Here is a 27,368-nt window from a genome sequence, read left to right as displayed (position 1 = left end):
ACTGTGAAAGTACTTTAATTTGTGGGTATCAATTTTCGTGGTTTGAGGAATATTTACATGTTCGTGGGTTTTTAAATTCGTGGATTTCAGTTTTTTAAAAATAAAAAATAAATAAAAATTAAAGCCTTTTAAGAGACGAAGGTTGCAAATAGTCTGGATTGAGGAAATTGCAAAGTAAACATTGGACTGTGTAAATCGTAATGATAGCACTAATTAACCCATGATAAAGTAATTAACAGATTAAAGACCATCGAAGGTGTTAATTAGGCCATAAACATGTCACTTAAAGAAAACAGTAACATAAACAAATGCTATAAACGTATCTGTAATTGTCAAAAAATTCTTATCAAAATCAAACCCAGCATGAAATTATAATTTCTCATATGTACGAGAACTATGAGAATATAAAATGAACACTTTATCATACTAGCATATCAATACTGGAAATCTAACTTTCATCGATCAAAAATATTTTTAAGAGAAGCAAAAGATCAAATTAAAGTTGTACAGTTTAGGTTTTTAAAGATTAAATGGGGATAATCATGCATGCAGTTGTAGTTCTGTGACTGCTATTAAAGAATTCTCAGATTTGGCGTTATTCAATATATTTTCTAGATCATATCAGAAGTCCCTACCGATGGGGATCTTTCCATGTCTTGATTTGGTCAATGGTTGTTTTATTTCGTTGGACACTTAAATGACTTTATCCACGAAAACCAGGGAAATTGGTACCCCACGAATAAAAGTACTTTCACAGTATGTGCCTGTTCCAAGTCCGAAGCCTGTAGTTCAGTGATTGTAGTTTGTTGCTGTGGTACATATTTGTTTTTGGTACATTATTTTGTACATAAATTAGGCCCTTAGTTTTTCTCATCTAAATTATTTTGCATTTGTGATTTCATGGCCATTAAAGCTAACTAGGTGGTATGGGCTTTGCTCATTGTTTAAGGCCATACAGTGACCTTTGTCATTTGGTCTCTTGTGAAGAGTTGTCTCATTGGCAATCATACCACAACTTCTTTATTTATTCATACTCATGTTGTGCCTATACAGAGACTAAATCATCTGACTCTACTATAATAACAAAAAATGATTTCTAATAAATAACAAACTGTTCGTAGGGAATGACCAATTGATAGTCTTGAGTGGGGAGGATTTTACATAGATTGTAAATATTCATTTTCAGCTGTTACTACATATACTTTATTTTCAAATTCTTTCCTGCTTAAAAATTTATTTCCACTTCAGTACACAATTATTTCCTGTATTATATATTTTCATCTTAATTTTAACCTTTTACCTGTCCAGGATTTTCATTTTCAAAATCATCCTGCCCCAAAGAAAATTAAATGGGAACCCTTAGTATTAACTTTACGAATATTTGTTCTGAATTTAAAATTTCCTTAGTAACCTAGCAGTTAAAGCCCTGCTCTATCAAAATTTTTAGGTGTTGACCAAAAATTTATTAAACCCTCTTAGAGACGACTTCAAAAAATCAATTAAGGTGGTATGGGAGTCTAAAATAAAAATGATAGAACTGTTCATACTTTGCCAAAACATAGTATCTATTGATATATATTCAAAAATATGATAAAATTGATAGGTCACCGTGCATTTTCTCAAGCTACAGGTTGTGACAAAATGACAATTATTGTATGGATTATACAGGAAAAAACACCATATTGTGATTTGAACCTAAACAAAATGTTAGAATTGTGAAATAAATTAGGAAAAGATAGCTTTCAGACAAAACTAAGAGAATATCAAAAGAAAAGATAGGGTCACCATACATTTTTTCCAACTAAAATACAAAATAGGAAAATGCACTGTTTTAGAGTTACCTCCCCTTAAAATGCCAGTTTAAAAACGTTTAAAAACATTTAAAAACCACCAAAAAAATTTACACTTGTAACAATATTAATATTTATAAGTTATATCCTTATAATAAAGTGGTTCTTTTAAATGAAAATTCACATTAAATATCTGCATTCCTGCATCAAATTTTGAAAATTTGATTCAAAATCTGGACCTTAGAATCTCTGTTTTTTACAATCCAAGATGGCGAAAGACACCCATACCACCTTTTAAAGGATAAAAAAACTTAATTCAAATAGTTTGGGTTTGGGGGTCAAATTTGCTGCAAGTTTGTTTAATTGACATCAATTATATATCTTTATTGGTCAATCAATTTTTCCCAAATTAAGTAAGGGTCAGTGAAAAAACTATATGAATTAATTTTTTTATCCTACATTTAACTTTTGATTGATGTCGTCCCTTACCCTCCACAGAGAGTAATGCCTAACTTCTTAAAACTATTCCCCCCTGTAAATAATGCTTACCTTCTTGTCTTTTTCTCTTTTTTAACAGGAGGTTCACTTTCAGATTGCACATCAGTTTCTTCTGTTGCAGTGCCTGGAGGTTCCTCGGGGATCGAAAGAGGAATAGAAACATCTGAATCAGATGATCCTTTTCGCCGTCTGCCTCTTTTTGAAACAGATTTTACTGGAGTTCCCTCCCTTGACCTAATTGGAGTTTGCTCCCTTGATGTTGAAGGTAATAAAATTGATTGTTCTTGAGCAGCAAGCTGTGAAGTATCTTCCTGGAAACTTGATTTACGAGTCCGCGGTGGGGCTGGTGGTGAAAAGATGAAAGACTGAACTTCTGATGCTTCTTTAACTTTGGTAAAATCTGGAAAATCAATAAATATTTTGAATATAAGTCTTCAAATGTAATTATAAAAAAACAAGTGAAACTGCGAGCTACTGCTCACTGATGATACCCCCGCCGCAAGTGGATAATGTTAATAGTGTAAAAATATGCAAGTGTTCTGTTAACAGGAAGTTGTCGAGTGATGAATCTGAAAACGCATCACACAGTATAGCTGACTTATATAAATCCTGAGACCAAATTTCAGAAATCCTTGTATTGTAGTTCCTGAGAAAAATGTGACGAAAATTTTCAACTTGGCTATCATGTGTAAAATCATACAAGTGTTCGGTAAACAAGAAGTTGTCAAGTGATCAATCTGAAAACGCATCACAAGGTATAGCTGACTTAGATAAACCCTGAAACCAAATTTCAGAAATCCTTGTATTGTAGTTCCTGAGAAGAATGCAACGAAAAATATTCATGGGACGGATGGACTGACGGAAGGACAGACAGAGGTAAAACAATATACCCCCCCTTTTTTAAAGCGGGGGTATAATTAATACTGAATTCATGATTATTCACGGGATAACATTTGCCATTGATTTTGTAGTTCAACCTGAATCACAATTTCAAATTTTTTCATTGATTTTGTGGTTTGAGGTGAAACACAAATTGAAATTGTGACTAGGTTAATATGGCAATAATAGAAACCCACATTCTGATATTGGATACATATGACTGTATGCAGCTTTTTCAGATATCGCAATAATCAATCTAGCCTTTTTAAATAATAATAACTGCACTCAATACATTCTGAATAAACAGTAGCAATTGGCAGTTTATTTATCGTCTAAACAGACTGCCAAAAATTACTCTTCAGAAAACATCTCTCTTTCTCTGGATTACTTAAATTTTTTATTTAATATATTTTGCAATATTTACCTTCTGTTGGGAGATCAACTTCCATTGGATTTGAAAATGAAAACACAGGTGGTACTTCAACAGACTCTGAAAAAACACAACATATATCAAACAAGCATTCTGTCAGTATAGTTTAACATGGCAATACAAAGTCCCCTATTTTGTGAGTATAGTATAACATGGCAATACAAAGTCCCCTATCCTGTGAGTATAGTATAACATGGCAATACAAAGTCCCCTATTCTGTGAGTATAGTATAACATGGCAATACAAAGTCCCCTATCCTGTGAGTATAGTATAACATGGCAATACAAAGTCCCCTATCCTGTGAGTATAGTATAACATGGCAATACAAAGTCCCCTATCCTGTGAGTATAGTATAACATGGCAATACAAAGTCCCCTATCCTGTGAGTATAGTATAACATGGCAATACAAAGTCCCCTATCCTGTGAGTATAGTATAACATGGCAATACAAAGTCCCCTATCCTGTGAGTATAGTATAACATGGCAATACAAAGTCCCCTACCCTGTGAGTATAGTATAACATGGCAATACAAAGTCCCCTATCAGTTAAAAGTTCATTGTATTGGAACAAAATTATAAATTGATCTATAACTTGTTATGAAAACTGATTAGACTAACAGATGGAGTGCAAACCTAAAGTCCCCTTTGACCTTGTCTGTAGGGAACTAAAAACTGCCTAGGTGGTCTTGAGGTAGCATGTTTCACCTCAAGATTGGACGTCATGGGTTCGAACTCAGACCCAGTTAAACCAGACTTTAAAATTGGTATTTGCTGCTTGTCTGCTCAGCAAGCAGCATTTATAGTGTGAGCAAAAACTTGTCAGCTTGGAGTCAGAATAATGGGTCTAGGTAAGTTGACATGTCTTCCTGCAGACTGCTACCTCGTGATCTAGCATGTTAAAAATCCAGGTCAGTATGCCAGTCTAATACAAAGCAGGGTATTCTTCCTGCAGACTGTTACCTCGTGAACTAGCATGTTAAAAAGCCAGGTCAGTATACCAATCTAGTACGAAGCAGGGTATTCTTCCTGCAGACTGTTACCTCGTGAACTAGCATGTTAAAAATCCAGGTCAGTATGCCAGTCTAATACGAAGCAGGGTATATATTTATATTACATTAACATGTTCTTGTCCTGAATATGCATATCATTTTGCCCCTGGACATAAAGCAACCATTCTTCATCATCATCATCATCATTAAAAGGTTGGTAACTCCTAGATATCATTTTGAAGCCAATATGAATCAAAACTGATGTTGGTTGGTTGTCAACAAGTAAGCAACCCAACAACAAAACAAGAGGATAGTAGTGGGAGCTATCAAAATTGACCACTCAGAGAGTGACCAATTTCAACTTTATTTTTTTACCAAAACATCAATAGTTTTCTTTTATGTCGACAACACACATTATCATTATAGTACATTTGTAGTAGGATTCTTATGAAGTTTGATTGAGGAAAGTTTGCATTTTCATGGATATTTGATATTGTGGTTTTGCCAATTTTTGCATACAATGCTTATAGAAATTTATTGAACATTTAAATTAGTAGTTCACTTGTTCCCTGAAACCCATCAAAATTAGTATCCAACAAATCCACAGTAAGCAGCTGAGATATCCAGTACTCTCCTTCCCCCCATTTCCCCCATATTTTGAGTATCAAAATACATACACTTTCTTATATACTGGAATTTTTTTATACAAAAAATATTTCTATAGCTATCCTGATTATGCTATTCCATAGAGAAATAAACTAGGGTTGATAAATATTTGATGCTTTTAGGGCTGTATTTTTAAAAGCTTCTGTGAAATATCAACATCTGATTAGTTTCAAGTACTTTAATATGATTTTTTATCATATGGTATTCCATATTGAGCTGATTCTAAGTATGTGTGTCTATAAACCGTATAGCCGGTTACTTTTGTGATTTTCATTGAATAAAGTATATGAAATATTTTGGAGGATTCAAAACTTTTATCAATACCTTTCTTTGCATGTACACTATTTATTTGGTGAAATTTATTTTTGCGATTTTATTATATCCGCGAAAATTTACATCGCACAAAAAATAACCGGCTATACAGTATGATGAGTTACAGATCAAGTTCATGTTTGCTTTCTTTGCAAGCGGGCCATTCGTGTCAGAATGTGTTGTTCTAACACATCTAATTTTCATATTTATGCAACATTTTCCTTCCTTCATCCATCCTACTGGAAACCAAATTATTTTCGAGGATATTTTTTCACCTTTATCCCTTTCTAGTCAACTTCACAGCGAGTTAAGTTTTCACACAGATTTTAAAATTAATCTAATGTTGTTAGATAAGAACAAGAATGTGTCCAAAGTACACAGATGCCCCACTCACACTATCATTTTCCATGTTCAATGGACCGTGAAATAGGGTAAAATATCTATAATGCCCCTCTACTAATTTGGCATTAAAATAAGAAAGATCATACCATAGGGAACAGTTGTTAATGTCTGTGAGTTGTCTCATAGGCAATCATACCACATCTTCTTTTTTATATGTGTACTTAGTTTCAAGTTGATTGGACTTCAACTTCATCAAAAATTACCTTGACCAAAAACTTTAACCTGAAACTCACACTTTCATTTTCTATGTTCAGTGGACCGTGCAATTGGGGTAAAAGTCTAATTTGGCTTTAAAATTAGAAAGATCATATCATAAGCAACATATGTACTAAGTTTCAAGTTGATCTGACTTCAGCTTCATAAAAAAACTACCTTGACCAAAAACTTTAACCTGAAGCAGGACAGACGGATGAACAGACAGACGAATAGCCAGACGAACGAACAGACGGACACACAGACCAGAAAACATAATGCCTCTCCACTATCGTAGGTGGGGCATAAAAAGTACCAGTTTTAAATTTGGGCGACTATCTATATTTCTGTTATTTTCTACTTGTGAGTGGGTCGCATTGGGGTCTAAGCGTGACGAGGGATTGCTGATTTTTTGTAAGCGTGACACGTGAAAGCCAAATTATTGTCTCGTGAAAACAGGAAATGAGGTCTTGCGGGACCCGGGAAATGAAAAACAAGAGTGCACACGCTGAAATGTCTCGCCTTCTATACTAATCATTGATATTATGTTGATAGTCCTAAGTATAAAGCTTTATTACAACTGTCTCATAAACTTAACATTAACCAAGATAACTAAACAAAGACCAATGAACCATGAAAATGAGGTCAAGGTCAGATGAACCATGCCAGGCAGACATGTACAGCTAACAATGCTTCTATACAACATATATAGTTGACCTATTACTTATAGTTTAAGAAAAATAGACCAAAACACAAAAACTTAACACTGTGCAATGAACCGTAAAAATGAGGTCACGGTCAAAAGAAACCTGCGCTACTGACATAAAGATCATAAAATATTTCCATACACCAAATATAGTTGACCTATGGCATATAGTATTAGATAAAAAGACCAAAACTCAAAAACTGAACTTTGACCACTGAACATGAAAATGAGGTCAAGGTCACATGACATCTGCCCGCTAGACATGTACACCTTACAATCATTCCATACAACAAATATAGTAGACCTATTGCATATAGTATGAGAAAAACAGACCAAAACACAAAAATTTAACTATAACCACTGAACCATGAAAATGAGGTCAAGGTCACATGACATCTGCCCGCTAGACATGTACACCTTACAATCATTCCATACAACAAATATAGTAGACCTATTGCATATAGTATGAGAAAAACAGACCAAAACACAAAAATTTAACTATAACCACTGAACCATGAAAATGAGGTCAAGGTCAGATGACACCTGCCAGTTGGACATGTACACCTTACAGTCCTTCCATACACCGAATACACTAGCCCTATTGCTTATAGTATCTGAGATATGGACTTGACCACCAAAACTTAACCTTGTTCACTGATCCATGAAATAGGTCGAGGTCAAGTGAAAACTGTCTGACAGACATGAGGACCTTGCAAGGTACGCACATATCAAATATAGTTATCCTATTACTTATAATAAGAGAGAATTCAACATTACAAAAAATTTGAACTTTTTTTTCAAGTGGTCACTGAACCATGAAAATGAGGTCAAGGACATTGGACATGTGACTGACGGAAACTTCGTAACATGAGGCATCTATATACAAAGTATGAAGCATCTAGGTCTTCCACCTTCTAAAATATAAAGCTTTTAAGAAGTTAGCTAACACCGCCACCGACGCCGCCGGATCACTATCCCTATGTCGAGCTTTCTGCAACAAAAGTTGCAGGCTCGACAAAAAAATGAGAATTGCTTACGTACATAGTGTAAGCGGGATACGGGATTCTGACAAAACAGTAAGCGGGATCCGGGATCGGAACCCCCCCAATGAGACCCCCTTGTGAAAGTCCTGACAATAATTCCCTCATGGAAATTGTTGGTTTACAGTATTTAAAATGAATGGAATTTAATCAGATTACCTGTTTCAGATAAATCAGATGTCTCTGTTTTATCTTCATTTCTCTTTGACGCTCTTGAAGGAGTAGTTGATTTTCTCCCTCTTCGACCTCTTGTCGGGGTTACAGTGTTCTTTTTCTGAAATTAAAGATAAACATATAATGATAACAGAGACTGTATTGGTAAATTAAGTTCAGAAAACTGAACTCTCTTCTTAATTTTCACATAGGACTCTGTTTCACTTTCAAATGCTGAGTACATATGTTAATCTCTTCCGACAATATTTACTGTGGAGTGATGAATATTTGCTTGTACTAATTTCTTTGCTTTTTGTATGTAGAGAAACAAAGAGTTTTGAACAATCTATATGTGATTGATTGGTGTTTAATGCCACCTTCAGTACTATCAGCTTTCATGGCAGTCAATTTTTATTGGTGGAGGAAGCCAGGGAAGACCACCAACTGTCTGCAAGTAACTGACAATCCTAGTCAATTTTTATTGGCGGAGGAAGCCAGGGAAGACCACCAACTGTCTGCAAGTAACTGACAATCCTAGTAAATTTAGATTAAAGTTAAGGATGTTTGCTTGTCATATTTTGGGATTTTTGTCAGATTTTCGAAATCCTCTGGTTTTATCCATTGGAATGCCTTAAAAAAAATTGCCCATGGACCCACATTTTTCTTTTTATAAATCTTTTACATGTAAAATTATAAGCCATTTGTAAAAGTCTTATAAAATCTTATTTATTTTTAAATAGTTTTTGAGAACTTTAACTGTTCAATGATAAGGCTAAGAAAAATCAAGAGAGAACATTTTCCCGCCAAAATTCCAATGGTTAATATCTTGAAAACAAGCACATTGACCCCTATATTTTTTTTGCTTTTTTGATTCCTCAATTAATCCCCTATCAATCTATACTAGTGTTATGGAAAGCTATTTATTTTGAAACTGAGCAGCGAACTTCCTTAATTAAGCCCACCTGCCACATGAAAGATTTCAACTCACAACCTCAGTGTAGTCAGTAGTTGAACTACCTAGACCACTCACCTAACGAGACTCTCATTCTTCTTGTGGTAGGCTTTTTTTACCTACTGTGTACAAAATTGTATCTTATATTGGAACTTGCATATATTGCAACCACCTGTTGGTTTAAAATTGAATAATAACAAATCAATGTTTTTCTAAGCTATTGAGTAGTTTTTTAAGGGAGCTACCATTTGATTTTTATGGGGGGGCTAGGATGAAAAATTTTGTCCTGCATTTTTTTTTTAGCTGTAATCTCTGTCCTGCCTTTTTATTGTTTACTCTAATCGGTCCTGCCTTTTCTTTTTTTTTAGTTTATCCTGACTTTTTTTTACCTAAATTGTCGTCCTGACTTTTTTTTTTGCAAGTGTCACATCCTGCCTTTTTTTTAACTCAAAAACTCCTGTTCTGCCTATTTTTTTCAAATTTCATCCTAGCCCCCCCATAAAAATCAAATGGTAGCTCCCTAAGTTAGATTATCTTTTTACAATATTAGACTTTTCCTACCTTATTTTTACTTGGTGAATCCATTTCTGAATCTGGTGGGGTCAGTATTTCTCCATCAGACTGCATTTGTTCTTCCTGCTTGAAAGTAACAATAGTTACAATGTATTTACATTGACTGTTAATTGAAACTAGAGGCTCTAAAGAGCCTGTGTCACTCACCTTGGACTATGTGAATATTAAACAAAGGACGCAGATGGATTCATGACAAAATTGTGTTTTGGTGATGGTGATGTGTTTGTACATCTTAATTTACTGAACATTCTAGCTGCTTACAATTATCTCTATCTATAATTTACTTGGCCCAGTAGTTTCAGAGGAGAAGATTTTTGTAAAAGATTACTAAGATTTATGAAAAAATGGTTAAAACATGACTATAAAGGGCAATAACTCCTAAAGGGGTCAACTGACAATTTTGGTCATGTTGACCTATTTGTAGATCTTACTTTGCCAACATGTATTGTTTTTTACAGTTTATCTCTATTTATAATAATATTCAAGATAATAACCAAAAACAGCAAAATTTCCTTAAAATTAACAGTTCAGGGGCAGCTCCCAACAACGGCTTGTCCGATTCATCTGAAAATTTCAGGGCAGATAGATTTTGACCTGATAAACTTCATGTCAGATTTGCTCTAAATGCTTTGGTTTTTGAGTTATAAGCCAAAAACTGCATTTTACCCCTATGTTCTATTTTTAGCTGTGGCGGCCATCTTGGTTGGTTAGATGAGTCACCGGACACATTTCTTAAACTAAATACCCCAATGATGATTTTGGCCAAGTTTGGTTAAATTTGGCCCAGAAGTTTCAGAGGAGAAGATTTTTGTAAAAGATTACTAAGATTTACGAAAAATGGTTAAAAATTGACTATTAAGGTCAATAACTCCTTAAGGGGTCAACTGACCATTTCGGTCATGTTGACTTATTTGTAAATCTTACTTTGCTGAACATTATTGCTGTTTACAGTTTATCTCTATCTATAATAATATTCAAGATAATAACCAAAAACAGCAAAATTTCCTTAAAATTACCAATTCAGGGGTAGCAACCCAACAACGGGTTGTCCGATTCATCTGAAAATTTCAGGACAGATAGATCTTGACCTGATGAACAATTAAACCCCCGTGTCAGATTTGCTCTAAATGCTTTGGTTTTTGAGTTATAAGCCAAAAACTGCATTTTACCCCCATGTTCTATTTTTAGCTGTGGCGGCCATCTTGGTTGGTTGACCGGGTCACTGGACACATTTTTTAAAGTAGATACCCCAATGATGATTGTGGCCAAGTTTGGTTAAATTTAGCCCAGTAGTTTCAGAGGAGAAGATTTTTGTAAAAGTTAACGCCGGACGACGCCGGACGACGCCGGACGCCAAGTGATGGGAAAAGCTCACCTGGCCCGAAAAGACAGGTTGGGCCTAAAAGTTAATCACTATAGATTCATTTATTCACATGGGTACCAATTTTCATGAAGTAAGGAACAATTGTATTTTCATGGATATTATATTTTGTGTATGTGCCAAAGCTTGTTGACATGGTTACATATTGCACATCATTAGACCTTTAAATTTGTGGTTTACCTATACCTACGAAATCTGGTATCCATCGAATAAAATCACAGTCATGCTTCAGTGATTCCCTATATAATCAACCAAATTTTTTAAACTGTAAAGGAACATTACCTGATCTATAACTTCAGTAGGAATTTCATCCTCATCTTCCAACATTGGCGACTGTGACCTTAATGACCTCCTTGACGACAAACTTTCATCAGAAACAGCTGACAATTGTCTAGATGCTACTGATCTCCTTGAAGGAGATTTAACCTCTGTAAATGAATCTGTCTTCTTTTTCCTTCTACCAGGTGATTTCTTTACATTAATTTTGTCATTGTCTTCCGTATTTGTATCATTTTCAGACACCAAAGTTTCACTGTCAGCGTTATCTTCATCTACAATCTTTGTGCCTTTCTTTCTTCCTCTTCCAGGAGATTTAAGAATGTTGTTGGACTCATCTCCATCTTTTAAAATACTTTTTCTTCTCCCAGGGGATTTTTGCACAGATGACTCACTCTCTTCAACACCTTTCAAAATACTTTTTCTTCTCCCAGGAGATTTTGGAACGGGTGACTTACTTTCTTCAGCTTCATCATTACCTTTCAGAATACTTTTTCTTCTCCCAGGAGATTTTGGAACGGGTGACTTACTTTCTTCAGCTTCCTCAACACCTTTTAGAATACTTTTTCTTCTCCCAGGAGATTTTGAAACGGATGACTCACTTGTTTCCATGTTAGATTCACTGTCAGCCTTTAAAATACTTTTTCTTCTCCCGGGAGATTTTGGAACTGTTGACTCATTTTCTTCAATTTTGTCAACATCTTTTAAAATACTTTTTCTTCTTCCTGGAGATTTAGAATTTTTTCTCCCCGGAGATTTCGATACCGATTTTTCAATTTGCGAGTGTTCTGGTGATTTACTCTTGTTCCTTCTATTGCTTGGGGATGTCATTCCTTTATAGTTGAAAGTTTTTGTACTTCTACGACTAGGTGATTGCACTATTTCTAAGTCCTTTTCATCAGAGACGCCTTGTTCTAAATTTTCTTCTTTCGCTTTTTTTGTGCCTTTTCTACGGCTTGGTGATTTTGCTGTTTCCAATTGAACACTATCAGCTATTCTAAGACTCTGTCTACGACTAGGAGATTTTGAATGAGCCTCCTCATCCTGAGCACTTTTTCTACCTCTTCTAGCAGGAGATTTAATTACAGTATCACTTTCTATGAGCTCAGATTCAGTGTTAAGGACACTCTTTCTTCTTCCTGGAGATTTAGGCGGTTCTTTGATGACTTCTTTCTTTTTACGACCAGGTGATTTAGAAAGGGGCAATATAGTTTCTGCTTCTTCAACTGTTGACATTGAGGACAAACGTCTTGAAGACCTGCGTAATTCCGATTCACTAGATTCGACCAATGAGTGCACTTCTACTTTCTTTTTACGACCAGGTGATTTAGAAACAGGCAATACAGCTTCTTCAACTGTTGACATGGAGGACAAACGCCTTGATGATCTACGTAATTCTGGCTCTTCGGACAATGAATCACTCCTTGTTCGAGGTTTGTGAGGAAGAGAACTTTTATAAGTAGATTTTTTCCCATCTAAAACTCCATCATCAGAATTTTCTTCATTATCTTCATTTTCGAACAAAGTAGAAAGACGTTTTTCATCAAAACAACTTTCCTCTATTTCTATCAAGGGAGGCAATTCAGAATCTCCTACACTTACTGGTTCCTTGTTGTCCTGTCCTAGTGAATCACTGTCTATCTCTTCCTCTGCATTGTTAATATCAGTAGCATCTTCATCATTTAGCTGGTCACCATCAGGCAAAGTATCTTTTTCCTTTTCATCAGTACCAGTTGCTTGTAACTGGTTCCCATCTTCATCCTTATTATCTTCCAACTCGAGAGCATCCTTTGACAAAGAATCAACAAAACTTGAGTAGACATTGATTAGGGCTGCTTCAGATTCAGAATGACCAGACACCTTCATGCTTGAACGAATCTGACCATCATCTACATCCATAACGTCATCCTCATCACTCAACTCAAGATGTAAATTTTCATCTTCTCCAGAAGTTGTAACTTTAGCTTCACCTCCGGACACTGACGAGTCCTCCTCTTTCTCAAAAGAAGATAAAACTAGTGGTACATTTTCGTCATACGAGATGTGAGTTTCTTCTTTTTCTGAGCTAGTAACATCATCAGAAACACTTTCATCGGATATTTGAATACTTTCCTTTAAACCAGAACTACTATCTGGGGTTACAAATTTTATGGAAACGGATCGATTTTTCTTTTGAAACAATCTCTGTGGTTTGAGTTCTCTGTCCTCAATCACATATTCCTCTAGATCTTCTTCCTGAGCCAGATCAGTTATTCTGTTCTCAATCTCATTTATTTTATCATCAAGATCTTCATCTGAAGACAAGCTATCATCAATCTCATGTATCGAATCTCTGTGTTCTTCAACCCCACCGAACGAAACTGCCTTTTCATTATTTGTGTTAACATCTTCCTCATCTGTGTCATCAATTTCTATTGGTTCACTGGATTGAATATCTGTTTCTATCGGTTGACTGTTTCCGCCGTCCATCTCTGCAAATTTCACTCGAGGGCTATGTTCTCTCTCAGGGAATTCCTCATCTGGGAATTCAAACTTTGGCGGCATCATTCCTCTTGCTGGTGATTTTGTCAACTTGACTGTAGGAGATCTCAGTGCTGCTGTAGTTTTAAGTGGACTATGTTTAAGTTTAACAGGACTAGTCAGCAGCACTGACTTTTTCAGAGAAGTGACTTGAGCAGGAGGAGCTGGAGGCTGTTCAAGGAAGTTTGGTCTTTCATCAACCTCCTCGGTACTGCTGTCTTTAGCTTCCCCTGAAAAAAAGAAATATACTATGAAACGGTTTAATCTTTTGATGATAGCATACCATTTTTGTCCCTTTAGTACATGTAGCTGCTTTTGTTTTAGAATAAATTTCAAATATTGTGATTTTTTTAAATACCTACATAGGTAACAATTTTCATGGTTTGAAGAAAAGTCATGTTTTTGTAAATTTTGCCAAATTTTTCAAATAACTCTATGAGAAATTTATACTTTATTGAATATCTAAATTTGTGGTTCATCATTTCAACAAAATCCATGAAAATTGGAACCCAACAAACATAAATGATTTAACAGAGTTCTATGAACAGGCAAAGGTGAGATAACTAGACTGGTCAGGTTAAAGCAAAATCTTTAAATTGATGTTAGCAGTTTCTACACAACATTTTCAATGAAAATCCCTTTAAGGGCTTTTTGACATAAGTTCTATATCATTTATAGTTGTCTATCCATTTGATGTATGCAAAATAAATTCTTCAAGTACTAGTAAATTAAATTTTGGTTGTTTTGGGGTTTTGAAAGACACTATCCGACCTCCCCCATCCATTTAAAAAGATTAACACACAAAGGATTTTTAAATTCCCTTTACACCCAGATCATTAGAACAGCTATTAGAATTACCCTCTGCTTCAGACTTCTTAGAATAATTAAATGTTATATCATTGTCCACTATCATGACACTATCATCAGTTTCAGTGTCTTCCTCAAGTGATGGCTGTTCATGGCTGGTATTAGGACGCTCCGTTTCATGGAGTGGTGGTCTCTGTAGTATATCTAACGTTGATTTATGTTTAGGGGACCTTGATATGCTGAAAATAAATAAACCACAACATTAACTATAATACGTGTCCATAAGACGTCATGCTTAGATTGATCAATCACTACATTCAAAATTTGAGGATACAAATTTTTGTAGAGAGACGAAATATAGCATTTTTCTTGAATATTTGATTTTGTGGTTTTTCCATATTTTTGCATACAAGGCAATACAAAGTTTGTTATTGAACATTTAAATTTGTTATTAACCTAAACCTATGAAATATTGATATTCACGGAATAATAATGAAATCAACAGAATGAATTTAATTGAAATAGAATTTTCTACATTTTTTTATTTACATGTAAATAAAATATTTCAGACATAGATATTTTGTACTTAAAAACTATTGTTATTTACACAAATGCAAATGGAAAGTTTTCAATTATAAAAGAACTATATGGATCTACGACTGCTGTTAAACACTTAATCAGTACTCTTTGGTTTACATATAATGTAATTGACGACTAGATAATAAATAAATAAATAAATAAATAATTGTGGATTCATTTATTTTTGTTGGTATCCTTTTTTGGGAATTGAGGAAAGACAATATTTTGGTGGACCTAAGTTGACATACCAGCCTAGAGAATTTTTTTATATACCTCATTGAACTTTAAATTTAGTGATTCACATATAACCTACATAATCTACAAAAATTGGCTACAAATACTGAAAAATTTAGAAATTTTTGTGTTTTTTTTTTACTATTGTGGAAAATCGCATAAAAAAACTCCTTAATAGCATTTCAAATTTTGATAGCACTATTAGTATACACCATTCCCTAAGTTTACAATTATGAAACTCTTACTTATGTCAATTGCTTAAGGATGTACTAAGGTGAGGTTAGGTGAAAATTAATAAATTAAGAATTTAAAATTGGTACTATAATCTGGTAGAACATTCTTTAAGGATAAAAATAAGCTAAAAATATTGATAAGTCATGGTTTCCTTTTTGAGATATTTGAGATTTAAAATATGGCGGGAAAAGGCCGACTCAGACTTTCACCTTATATTTGCATTGGTATTATTTGAATCTCAAAACAAAAGAAAGAAAATCAAGAATGTTTAAAATTTTGGTAAATGACCTTTCATGTGCTATTAAGTTTTATATGAAAAAATAATTGGGTGTTATGGGGCAAAATATTTTAAAACACCAAGGAGTCCGAACATTTGACACGAATTCCAAAACCTCACCAAAGTACATCCTTAAAAAAACCCAATAATACATGCACACAAAAGTGCCTGAATTTACAAACACCTGGTAAAATCAGACCTACCTTTCTGGAGTTGGGCTTCTATCTTTCACTGATTTTGGACTTGGTGGTGACCTCAGTATTGATTTGTGACCTTTTAAGCATGATTGTGGTGTTTTGACCTTTGTGACCTCTGCCTGTGGCTCCACAAATCTCAGTTGTTTTGGTGTCGCCGGTATAGTAGCTTCTCGGAAGGAAACAGACCGAGGAGTTCCAGGTGCTGATATGACTGGTACTTCTTCACAAACTATGTAAAAAAACAGCACAACATAAATTCTCAATTTACAGCTAATTTCTGAACGCTTGTACAGTAAAACTTTGGTAGGCTTGCTTGCTCTGTTTGTTTAAACGTTAATTCAAGCTATGTAATTAACATTGACATCTTCAAACAACAAAAATAGGCAAATTTTAACCTGTATATATTATATTTAAATTTGATTGGACGTTATCCCAATTACAATTGTACTATATACAAACAAAGCAAGCAAGCTAACCAAAGTCTTGCTTTACATGCATTAGGAAATTAGCTGTAAAAAATATTGTTCTTTTGATATTACATTCCAAATTTTTAACTGTAGCTACATTTTGTCAGTCATAGATATTTAGTTACATGCTTTCTGATCTTATTTCAGTAAGAAAGTTTTTCTCTTTACCTAATGTTATTTCACTGTATAACTGTAACTACTGTGATTTCACAAATATTTAACCCATAGGAAGGAAAATATAATAGAAAAAATAGAAAAACACCAACGTAACTACATATGAGAATGAAAGATACACGGAGAACATCAACATCCAAATTTTTCAAAAGCAGTCTTAACAATATCCATATATACCTTTTGCCATACACTCTGATGGAGAAATCTGTGGACTTTTGTTGGAGATGAACTGACGGACTTTAAGTATAGACTGAGGTGTAGCTGGTACCGATGACGATGTCCTTGACCTAGAAAGTGACTTTCTCTGTGGTACAGGTGTCTGTAACATACTTAAGGCATCAGCCCCACATATTTTGCTTTTTCTGAAATAAAACAAAAATATGTAAAAAAACAGAAGTTTAGGAGAAATTCAACACTTTCTTTTTGTTGCCAATTGGATTACAATTGTGTTTGTTGCATATATATGTCGTGTACATTTGATTATTTTGTACAGGTTATTACTTGTACAAAAACTTTGTATGAGTAATTACTTGTATGATGCCATCATACAAGTTATTACCTGTACAAATATAAATGTACCAGTAATTACTTGTACAATTTTTGTTGAGAAAAAGATAATAACTTGTACAACACAATATCTTTGACTTGTATGTTCTTCTACTTTTGCTTTAAACCAAATGTTTTTATTGAAAAACACCTTTCTTTGAGTAAGTTAGTCTGGGATTGTTTTCTCAATTGTCGGGTATTATTTTCTTTAACTGTTTTCTCATATTTATTTATTTCTTTGTTTATTTTTGTCGAGCCTTCGTTTTCAGTCAAAAAACGAGACATAGCGATCCTACATTACGACGGTGTCTTTGTTGTCATTGATGGCAGCGTCCACAAATATTCACTCTGCGGAATTTCAAATGCGGTTAAAATTTTTGAAATTTTAATAACTTTCTTAAACTATGCTGGAATTCTACCAAACTTGGACAGAAACTTGTTTATGATCATAAGATAGTATCCAGAAGTAAATTTTGTAAACATAAATTATTTTTTTCCCGTATTTTAGTTGTAAATGGACTTAGTTTTTCTGCTGGGAAACATTACATTTACTCTTCTGTGGTTAAAGTTTTAAAGATTTTAATTACTTTCTTGCTTGTTTATGATCACAGACCTGTTTACCCACCATGATGTCTCTCAGTTGAATTGTCAGTAGTTTTGCAATGTTGTCAGTAATACTCTCGCTGAGTGCCGCGAAGGGGCACGAACCATCTAGGGGGGTTTGGGGGCATGCCCCCCCCCCCATAAAAATTTTGAAAAATTAGATGCAATTTCCTGCATTCTGACAGTATCTGCAGTCTTATTCAGAAATTTTTTGCAACAAAGATTATAACCTAAAATTTGCATGATTTGAAAAAAGTTGAGCTTAAGTTTGCAGGTCTGGAATATTTCATTTCAAAACACTACAGTTCGGAACCTCCTTCTACCTCCCTCCCCCACAAAAACTAAGTCCAAACCTAAAAAAAATTTCGGCAGTACCCCTCCTAGGATTTTAACATTTCATTACCCCTCCCTATATGCCCAGGCCAATAAAGTTGGGTTTCGTAAGAAAGAAAATAAGAGACATGTGGGACAGATCCATTTATAAGATATGGATCATTCACATCTCCTGCCTACACATAGAAAATAGAATAAAAACTGACCTCCTGCAATTTTAGAATAGGGAAACATTAGTTTAAATGCTTTGTTGAATGTATCGGCAGATGACAGGGGTAGGTTTAGTTCTGCTATCAACTCGCACATCATAACCTCTACTTTAGTGGTGGAACGTTGCCGGTTCAGTTCAATAGTGTACAAGTCTTTGTACTTTTGAAGGCATTTCCTTTTGTCACGCGCTTGGTGTTGTTGAAAACTTTCATTGACTTTTTTGCGTTTTTTGAGAAACGCCGGCATCCTGAGGCTGATCCATGCCGACCATGAAATAAACTTGATCGCTATCATTTTGCGCTTAAAAGAGCGGCGATTCCCAGTCAGAAAAGCGCCTTTTAGATACCGATCGCCGTAAACGGAAGCAATTATGATTTTTTTCCGGGTTGGTAGAAAATCCGTACTTTTGCATGACAAATCCGTATTGAGTAATTTTATAAAAAAATCCGTGTAAAATACGGACAATCCGTACAAGTAAACACCTCTGTGATCATAAGATAATATCCTTAAGTAAATTTGTCCAAAAAAAAGCCAACATGTTTTCCGTATTTTACTTATAAATGAACTTAGTTGGGTTTTTTTTGCCAGGAAACAATACATTCACTCTGTGGTTAAACTTTTTAAAATTCTAAAAACTTTTTTAAACTATCCTGGATTTTTAACGAACTTGGACAGTAGCTTCTTGCATACATGTACCATTTTGGGGACTTTTAAAGCTGGCTATGTGGTATGGGCTTTGCTCATTGTTGAAGGCCGTGTGGTGATCTATAGTGAATAATTTCTGTGTCATTTGGTTTCTTGTGGAGAGATGTCTAATTGGCACTTATATGACATTTTCTTTTTTACATTAGTATTATTTTTGAAATGGTAGAATAATTTAGACACACGAAGAACACAGAGTAACAACATCACATACATGTAGCATGAGACATTGAGCAAATTAAGCTTAACAGCTTGTTGCTGCTTAAATACTGACTACTAGTGCAAAGTGACAAAGTCGTTAAAAGCAAAAATAAAATAAACCCTTCTACAATTTATTTTCAAAAATAAATCATGATAAAAAGTTACATATATGTTATATCATATATTGGAATTAAAGGTTAAACCTAATAGACCAATGTAGAAGCACATACAACTCAAATATAATGTTTTGTACAAGTTATTATCTTTTTGTCATCAGAAATTGTACAAGTAATTACTGGTACAATTATATTTGTACAGGTAATAACTTGTATGACGGCATCATACAAGTAATAACTCATACAAAGTTTTTGTACAAGTAATAACCTGTACAAAATAATAAAATGTACACGACATATACATATGATAAGGAAATTCAATTAAAGACAGAGATAAATAGGTACTGTGGATTCATTATCATTTGTGGGATACAGATTTTTTAGTGGGTTTCATGGTTATATAGGAACCACAAGTTTTAACGTGTAACCAATAACATATGTCTTGTAGGAATATATGTAGACTTTGGCAAAAGCACCAATTCAAGTATCAATGAAAATACAAGTATTCCACAATCAACCAAAGTTTGTTACCACTCAAAAATAAAGGAACTCAGGTTGCTGTTGTCTTTGAAACATTCCCCAATTCCATTTTCAATTTCAATGGTCTAATACACAATACTAAATGTCATACCAACCTTTTAGTAGATACAGGTGACATCATTTTTGACAGGTTATAAGGAGTAACTGCAGCTTGCACAGATGGTTGCCATGGTGATGATGTCTGTGTACTTTCTTGGTGTGCCATGTAAACAACTGGCTGTTTGTGTCTAAAGAAATAAATCACAATTTTATTGTATGCTGAGTTTAAAAAAATCCCTGTGACATAGGCTTTCGGTCAAAAACTTTAAATCAGAACTCAAAGTACAAAATTTGTGCTAGACACACAGAATCTAGTTTAAAGTCAGAGTCTGATTATAGTTCTCAAAATTTATATATTAACACAAGGCCTGAGATTATGTGGCCTCACTGTTTGTAAAAATATATACATGTATGTCAAAAGGACAAGGTACATTTTAGGACATATTATAAATTATAATAAATTCACCCACAATAATGCATACATGTGATGGACTGTGAAACTCAGATCAGGAGGCTTGGAAATTTTGGTCAGGAGATTAGGACCCAGACCAGGAGTTTTTTTATCGACATAAATTTTGTCGTAAATATAACCGTATGATGCAGAAATTGCCTTTAAAAGTGTTTTTTTTTCATAAAGTTTCCATCAAAATGATGTTTGTTTATAGTACCCTTGTTGCCTTTCTATTTGAATGATATATCACATTATTAAAAAAAATATTGAGAAGAATCTGTTTCTTGTTTTGTTTTTAGTTTTTGATAATTGATTGTTCACTGCTTGCAAATAAATCATTATATAAATATTTCATACACACGATTTTTTTCTCTTAAACGGGAGGACGGTAGGAGACCCCTGAAAACAGGATTATTGTACTCCCGTCGGGAGGTTCACATGTATGATAATGTTACCTGATATCATTACTTATCCCATTTTGTAAGACTATTCATAAAATAATTTAAAATATTTTTAGAGCCTTGATGACACAATTGAATAGACTGGGGCGTCTCAATAGTTCTGTTATAAGTGAGATTTGTCAGATTTTGAGCAAAAGCTGTCGGACTACATAAAAATAAAGCACAAACATTACTTGAGATAATTCTTTGCAAATAAGATTAACACAAAATACACTCATTGTTTTTTTGTTTTTTTTGTGATGGTATCATTTTTTTAGCATGTACAGTTCAAATAATCATTACAGTTCTTTTATAAAAGCATGCAAAGAAAACCATTGATCAACTTGCTTGCTATGTTTGTTTGGATGTTTGTAAACAACAGGTAGGTAGTTTGTTTACTATATACTGGCATTTGATTGGGCAATAAACATTCACTTCAATTCATATCCAATCAAATCCCAGTATATATTGAAACTCCACCTACCTATTGTTTGCAAACAACCAAGCAAACATAGCAAGCAAGTTGATCAAAATTTTGTTTTGCATGCTTTTATAGAAAAGCTGTAATTGAAGAGGATTTTCAGTTTTCCTAACGAAGGTCATTACTCCAGCTTCATCCACCATTGAAAACTGTTGCCAAAAAAAGACAATAGTGCTGAAAATGGCGTAAATTACCAATCAATCAAATAGTCAAAGAGTTTGCATAATTTCATCATACATACCCAAAGAAAGACCTTGACCTTGGTGTAACAGGCGTACACACAAATGGTCCTACTTTAGACTCTTCTTGGTCACTGAAAAGATAGTGGGGATGTCAATATAGATGTCAATATACATTTGTACACTTTCTCATTTATTAAATATAGGAGTACCAAAAATATAAAATATAAATTTGCTTCATATATCCCAAATTTTATACAATTAATTATATTAACCATACATTTTGAAAACCTAATACCTCTACATTGACAACAACACTCAAGTAAACTGCATCTTGTATTGTCTTTTAAAATCCGGTAAAACTTTACCATGAAGAACACACATTTTTGTGCCGTTAAAAAAAGAATTAAAATCAATCGTAAATATGAGGCTGGCAAGACTTTCAAAAGTTCCATAACAACCTTCATAAAAAATCTTAACTTACTTTGTTTCAGCCTCATCTTCAAATTTAACCTCTTGAACTCTTTCTAAGATCTCCAGGAAGAGATTTGACCTTGACACAATTTTAGCATGACTGTTCTTTGTAACTGTTGTAGACAATGGTTTTGGTTTCTTCACTGTAAATAAATAAATACATAAGAAAAGTCAATTGAATAGTCCTCAATACCTCAGGCTCATCCATCTTACATGAGGGTAGGAATGCCCTTTACCGTCAGACGTCAAACAGCCATTTTCAGCTACTGTTAGTGTCAGACTGGTTAAAATTTTACTGTGATTTGTCAAAATGGGCCATTCCAGTTAATTTCTGACAGGTGGGGATGGATGGGGAGATTTTTTTTCATACCTATCAGAAAAAACATCATGAAAAACTACCTATCAGATCTATAAATTAAGACCTATCAGATGTAGAGTTTCTGTTCATATTTGGTGGATGGGCTTTCATTGGTAAAAATGACCTATCAGAATGTTTTACTGCAAGGATTGTACCCATCAGAATTTTAAATACAATACCAGATAATGCATGATACGAAACTGTCTACATTCCAAAGCACCCCTAAGATCTGAAATAGGTATTTTTTGTAACCCCTAAGATGTAATTATTTTTTCTAATTTACTGCTGCAAGACCCTCAGAAATTTTTGCGTATAAGTGTATGTGTCAGATGAAAAAGCCAAAAATTTTACCCCTAAGATGTATAAATTTTACACCCCTCAGAAAGGACCATCCATCCCCCTTTAGCAGATATTAACTGGAATGGCCCAATGTTCTTATTGTGATTCGTCAGAGGTCTCAAATAATTATCATAACACTTATTTTTGGAAAAAAATTAACGTGATTTGTCAAAAAAAATATCTTCTAAAGGAAAGTATACATTTAATCGTCATGCACCAAAAATTACTGTTAAGGTCAATTGGCAAGAATTTTTACCATTGCCATGAACATCAAAAGTTTAAATGTCACCATAGTTACAATGCAAAAATTTCAAGGACTGTTAATATGACATTTTCATGGGTTGTTGTTATTGCAACATTTAACATTTTACAGGTTAGCAGTTACAGTTATAGTTATAAATACTTGTGTGGTCTTCAGTAAAATCATTTTTTTTTTTAAAACTCTTTCTCAGTTTTGACCAGTTTTCACAACTTTCTAGTCTCCTAAGGTCTTTAGAGCTTATTTCCTTGTGCATGTACAGAAAGACTTTCATTACATTGCTTGCTTTGTTTGTATATTGTACAAATGGTATTAGGATGTCATCATATTGAATTTAAAAATATATTTACAGGTTTACTATGCCTATATACATGTATATTGTTTGAAGATGTCAATTTTAATTACAAAGCAAGCAAGCCAACCAAAGTTTAACTCTACGAGCATTAGGAAATAACACTTTGAATTTTCTTCTTACTTCCAATGATTATTACCAAACTATGCATAATAAAGGAGAAATCTTAGAAAATAGTCTGATAGTTATGTAATTTCTAAGTGGAATAAAGAACACTTGATATTACATGTATGTTATTCTGTCAGATTGTATTTGGACAGTTATTTACTCAAGACTTCTCCACCAATAGAAACTGTTCACCACGATATAGCAAAGGATGCTGAAAATTGTGATAAATATCAACAGACTTACCGATTAACTTTTCGAGTCCACAAGCCCAAAGAATCTTAGTTGGATTCTGTTGACTTGTAGAGAAGAATTTTACAAGTCTGAGAGTAGTTTTACAAGCCAATGCTGAAGAAATTTTGGTAAGTAGTGAGGACTGTACAAACACAAAAACTTACATCAATTTGAAGTTCATTCCTTACTACATACCTTCCCTCAGTTTAGCTGTTTTTTTCTTTGGTAAACTTTGATTGTCAAACACCATTTTTCTCTGCACTGCAGAGAGAACAGACAGGAAACCATCTACCATGGCATTTCTCGCTGATGCCCTCTCACGAGCTTTGGACGCTGGCTCAAACTGAAATTAAAATACAGAGTCAAGCATATCACAGCTAAGTCCTTAATTATTGTCCTTCTGTCGTGCTCCATTCCCTATATCCCTCCTTACAGCTGACTATAGGGTATGGGATTTGCTCATTGTTGAAGGCCTTATGGTGTCCTATAGTTGTTTATTTCTGTGTCATTTGGTTTCTTTGTCAATAGTTGTCTCATTGGCAATCATACCACATCTTCTTTTTTATATTATCAATACATTATGAACTATTTGAATGCATATAAATGAATTTCAGAACATAAGGTCCAATTTTGAAATTACTTATGGTAGAGACTAAATGTTTTAAAAAGCCAAAACATGCAAGTAGCACTAAATTCCTATAATAAATTTTTGACAATCATTATTTAATACTGTAAATTCAAAAATAATTGCAAGGTTTATATAATTGTTAATAGTGTGACTGTGTGAGTATCTCAAATATTAGCACTCCATTATGATTATAATATCTGATCTGTATACAAAATTTCCTGAAATCGCAATATTAATCTCGCATTGTTTCCATTGTTCATAAATTGCAATAGTTTCTGAATTTACAGTACAATGGAGTCTTTTTATAAATTTTTAAAATATTTTATAGAATTAAAAAATACCTTAAATTTTATTCAATAAAACAATAACATGGACATTATCAAAGGAGTAGGTCTGGTAAGGTCCGATTTTGGCCTCATATTTTAGGTTCATTTGATGAAAGATTTGGACACTTTTTTTTAAAAGCATTAAAGTGTCTATTTCAGTTGATTCAATTACTTTATGTGAAAGATTTTAACTTATTTTATTAAAAACGCTCTGATTCTAGCTTAAATATGAAAAATCTATCAAATATGCCAAAAAATGTCACTTTTCAGACGTTTTTTGTCAAAAATGAAAGTGGCCTCATCCGTATTCATCCTCAACCTTTATATGTTATGTATTATCATCAAATACAACTTACATTACAATATTGAGAATGAACACAAATGCGGCCACTTTCATTTAAGGCAGACACCGTCTAAAGTTTACTTAAAATGCTAAAGGAGTAAGTTCGGTAAGCGCCATATTTGGCCCCAATTATAAAGTTCATGGTTACAAGACAATAATTGTTTTAAGTTGCCTTAGAGACATGTGAGAAAGTTAAACAGAGCTGTTTTTGTCAAAGTTTAATTCTAACACGTTGATTTTTACACCCGAAAAAGGTCAAGATAAGGGATTTTGGTGAAATTTGACAAAATCAGCTGGATTTCAACCAAATAAAGGACATGGAAACATAGAGCGCAGGCGTCGACAAGCTTAATATTCAAATAAGACATGTTCAATGTCTTCACAAACATTATTTTAAAAGATCTTTGTTGTCGACGTATGCGCTCTGTGTTTCCTGTCAAATAATCTTTGGAAATTTACCCATTTTCATTGATTTTTTCGTGAAAAATCAATTTGAGCACAACTTGTGACGTCATAATGAAACGCAGAGACGTAAAATTTTCAACAAAATGGCTTATATCCTATCTAGTCAATGTATTAGCTATAATTTATCGTGATATTGGTCAATAAATCCGAATTTGAAATTTACGCTAAAAAAGGGGACCATTTTAGGACCTTATCGAACATACTCCTTTGTGAAGATTTCAGTAATTTAGCATGACTTAATGATACTAATACCAGATATATGTGCATTGTATTGTCAAAAACAGCCCATATTTATGTAGCAGAAGCATTCTACTTTCCAATAAATAACTAAAGTTTACATTTTAACAATTTTGTAAAACTGCTATATTTTGGGGCCAAAAAGGGGTCTTACTGAACCTATTCCTTTATTGAGAAATTGAGAAGGCTATGTCACAGATTACAAAATAGAAAATTCTGATTAGGAACAAGCACTGCCTAACCTTCAATACAGTTATACCAGTGACTTACAATAACTGCATGTTTTAACTTTTCGTTGAGTTGTATGGCCTCTACATATCTGGCTCTTTGTAGATAGTGTAAAACCAGTAATTCCAGGGAGTGTGGTTCTTTACTGTCAGTAAGATATCTAATTAGCTGACGTTCCTCATTCTGTGTCAACGGCAGCTGTAGTAACTGATCCATAGTTTTAGCTTATAAAAAAATATAATACAAAAGTATTAAATGCACTACAAAAAAGCAATCCTAAAAGTTGTTTTTAAAAAAAATTCCTTGTTATCGCAAACAGGAGTAATCTTTCTACCTGTTACCATCGTAAATAATTATCCACTTCTATGATAAATTTTTGTTCTCAGCATGTGGATTTTATTCTCTTCAAGAAAACAAATGATGTCAGGACTAAGTAGTCTACCTTAGCCAAGAAGTCAACACTTGTTTTTGAGATACAATTGATATCTTAGCTTTTATATATACATGTAGGTAGCCACATACTTAGGATTCCATTTTCAACCTATTAAATGGATTCATTTAATTTTCAAGGATACCAAAATTGGTGGATTGATGGATTTTCATGGAAATTTAGTTTGTGGTTTTTGTATACAAATCTTACAGTATATGTTTGTTTTTGAACTTTTAAATTGTCCTTACAAATTGTGAATTGTTAAATCAACAGTAAATAATTTTCTAGAGAAATCTAAATCACACTGTGTTTTGCTAATCATACCACCACTCATACTTTAAAGCAGGGGCGGATACAGCCATTTTTAAAAGGGGGGGGGGGGTTTCCAACCCAGGATAAGTCCAGCTATATGTCCCCATTCAAATGCATTGATCGGCCAATAAAAAAGGGGGGTTCCAACCCTTGGAACCCCCCTGGATCCGCCAATGTTAAGTACAAGTTAACAGGAATTACACTCACACACATTACAACACATCGCTGACAATCTATTTACCAAATATACAGTAATTCTGTTTAGTACTACTGTACAATTGTGATGAAACAGCTTCTTATTTATCTGCCATTTTGAAATAGCATTAATAAATGTGCACAGTAATTCTGAGTCCTTTAGCATATTAAATGCATATTCAGAACTAGAACATTTTACTGTGATATGAATATAAACCCTGCTTTGTATTACACTAGACAGACATAATGAGCCAGCTCTCTTCCACACGACATAAAAAGCCAATAAATATTTCAATTTCATGTAAATTAATGTTTTTCAAGTAATAAGCATTAATCTATAATACTGGAAAATATGATAATTCAAATTTAAATTGGTGTGACCATAGAAACATGAATTACTTTGTTGACATCCTTGAAACAGGTGTTGTAACATATCTTCCATATTATCTTCATCTCTGTATGTTCTCTGGTACTCTAGAGCCTCAGCTGTCAATCTACAAGAAAAATATTAAAC

General features: G+C 33.7%; 1 protein-coding gene across 10 annotated transcripts in view; it reads right to left on the bottom strand.

Annotated features, from left to right (window-relative positions):
- The window catches only part of LOC139502185 (protein ELYS-like), an 80,509-nt gene that overhangs the window by 3,413 nt on the left and 49,728 nt on the right, over positions 1–27,368 (bottom strand). For 4 of the 10 annotated variants that reach the window (XM_071291599.1, XM_071291596.1, XM_071291595.1 and 1 more), the window contains 14 exons: positions 27,254–27,348; positions 25,960–26,141; positions 23,886–24,033; positions 22,054–22,186; positions 21,632–21,703; positions 20,075–20,206; positions 16,906–17,090; positions 16,094–16,316; positions 14,618–14,805; positions 11,246–13,989; positions 9,571–9,648; positions 8,064–8,178; positions 3,592–3,657; positions 2,340–2,688 (listed from right to left, as the gene is read on the bottom strand). In XM_071291599.1, the coding sequence (XP_071147700.1) occupies positions 2,340–2,688; positions 3,592–3,657; positions 8,064–8,178; positions 9,571–9,648; positions 11,246–13,989; positions 14,618–14,805; positions 16,094–16,316; positions 16,906–17,090; positions 20,075–20,206; positions 21,632–21,703; positions 22,054–22,186; positions 23,886–24,033; positions 25,960–26,141; positions 27,254–27,348 (4,710 nt within the window). The remainder of the gene's footprint in view (positions 1–2,339; positions 2,689–3,591; positions 3,658–8,063; positions 8,179–9,570; positions 9,649–11,245; positions 13,990–14,617; positions 14,806–16,093; positions 16,317–16,905; positions 17,091–20,074; positions 20,207–21,631; positions 21,704–22,053; positions 22,187–23,885; positions 24,034–25,959; positions 26,142–27,253; positions 27,349–27,368) is intronic. The other 6 variants (XM_071291602.1, XM_071291601.1, XM_071291605.1 and 3 more) reach the window with 3 other exon arrangements.

The sequence above is a fragment of the Mytilus edulis genome, chromosome 13 (assembly GCF_963676685.1).
Source record: "Mytilus edulis chromosome 13, xbMytEdul2.2, whole genome shotgun sequence".
Taxonomy (NCBI): domain Eukaryota; kingdom Metazoa; phylum Mollusca; class Bivalvia; order Mytilida; family Mytilidae; genus Mytilus; species Mytilus edulis.
Note: the sequence above shows the minus strand (reverse complement) of the source record. Positions and strands in the feature narration are given on the sequence as shown.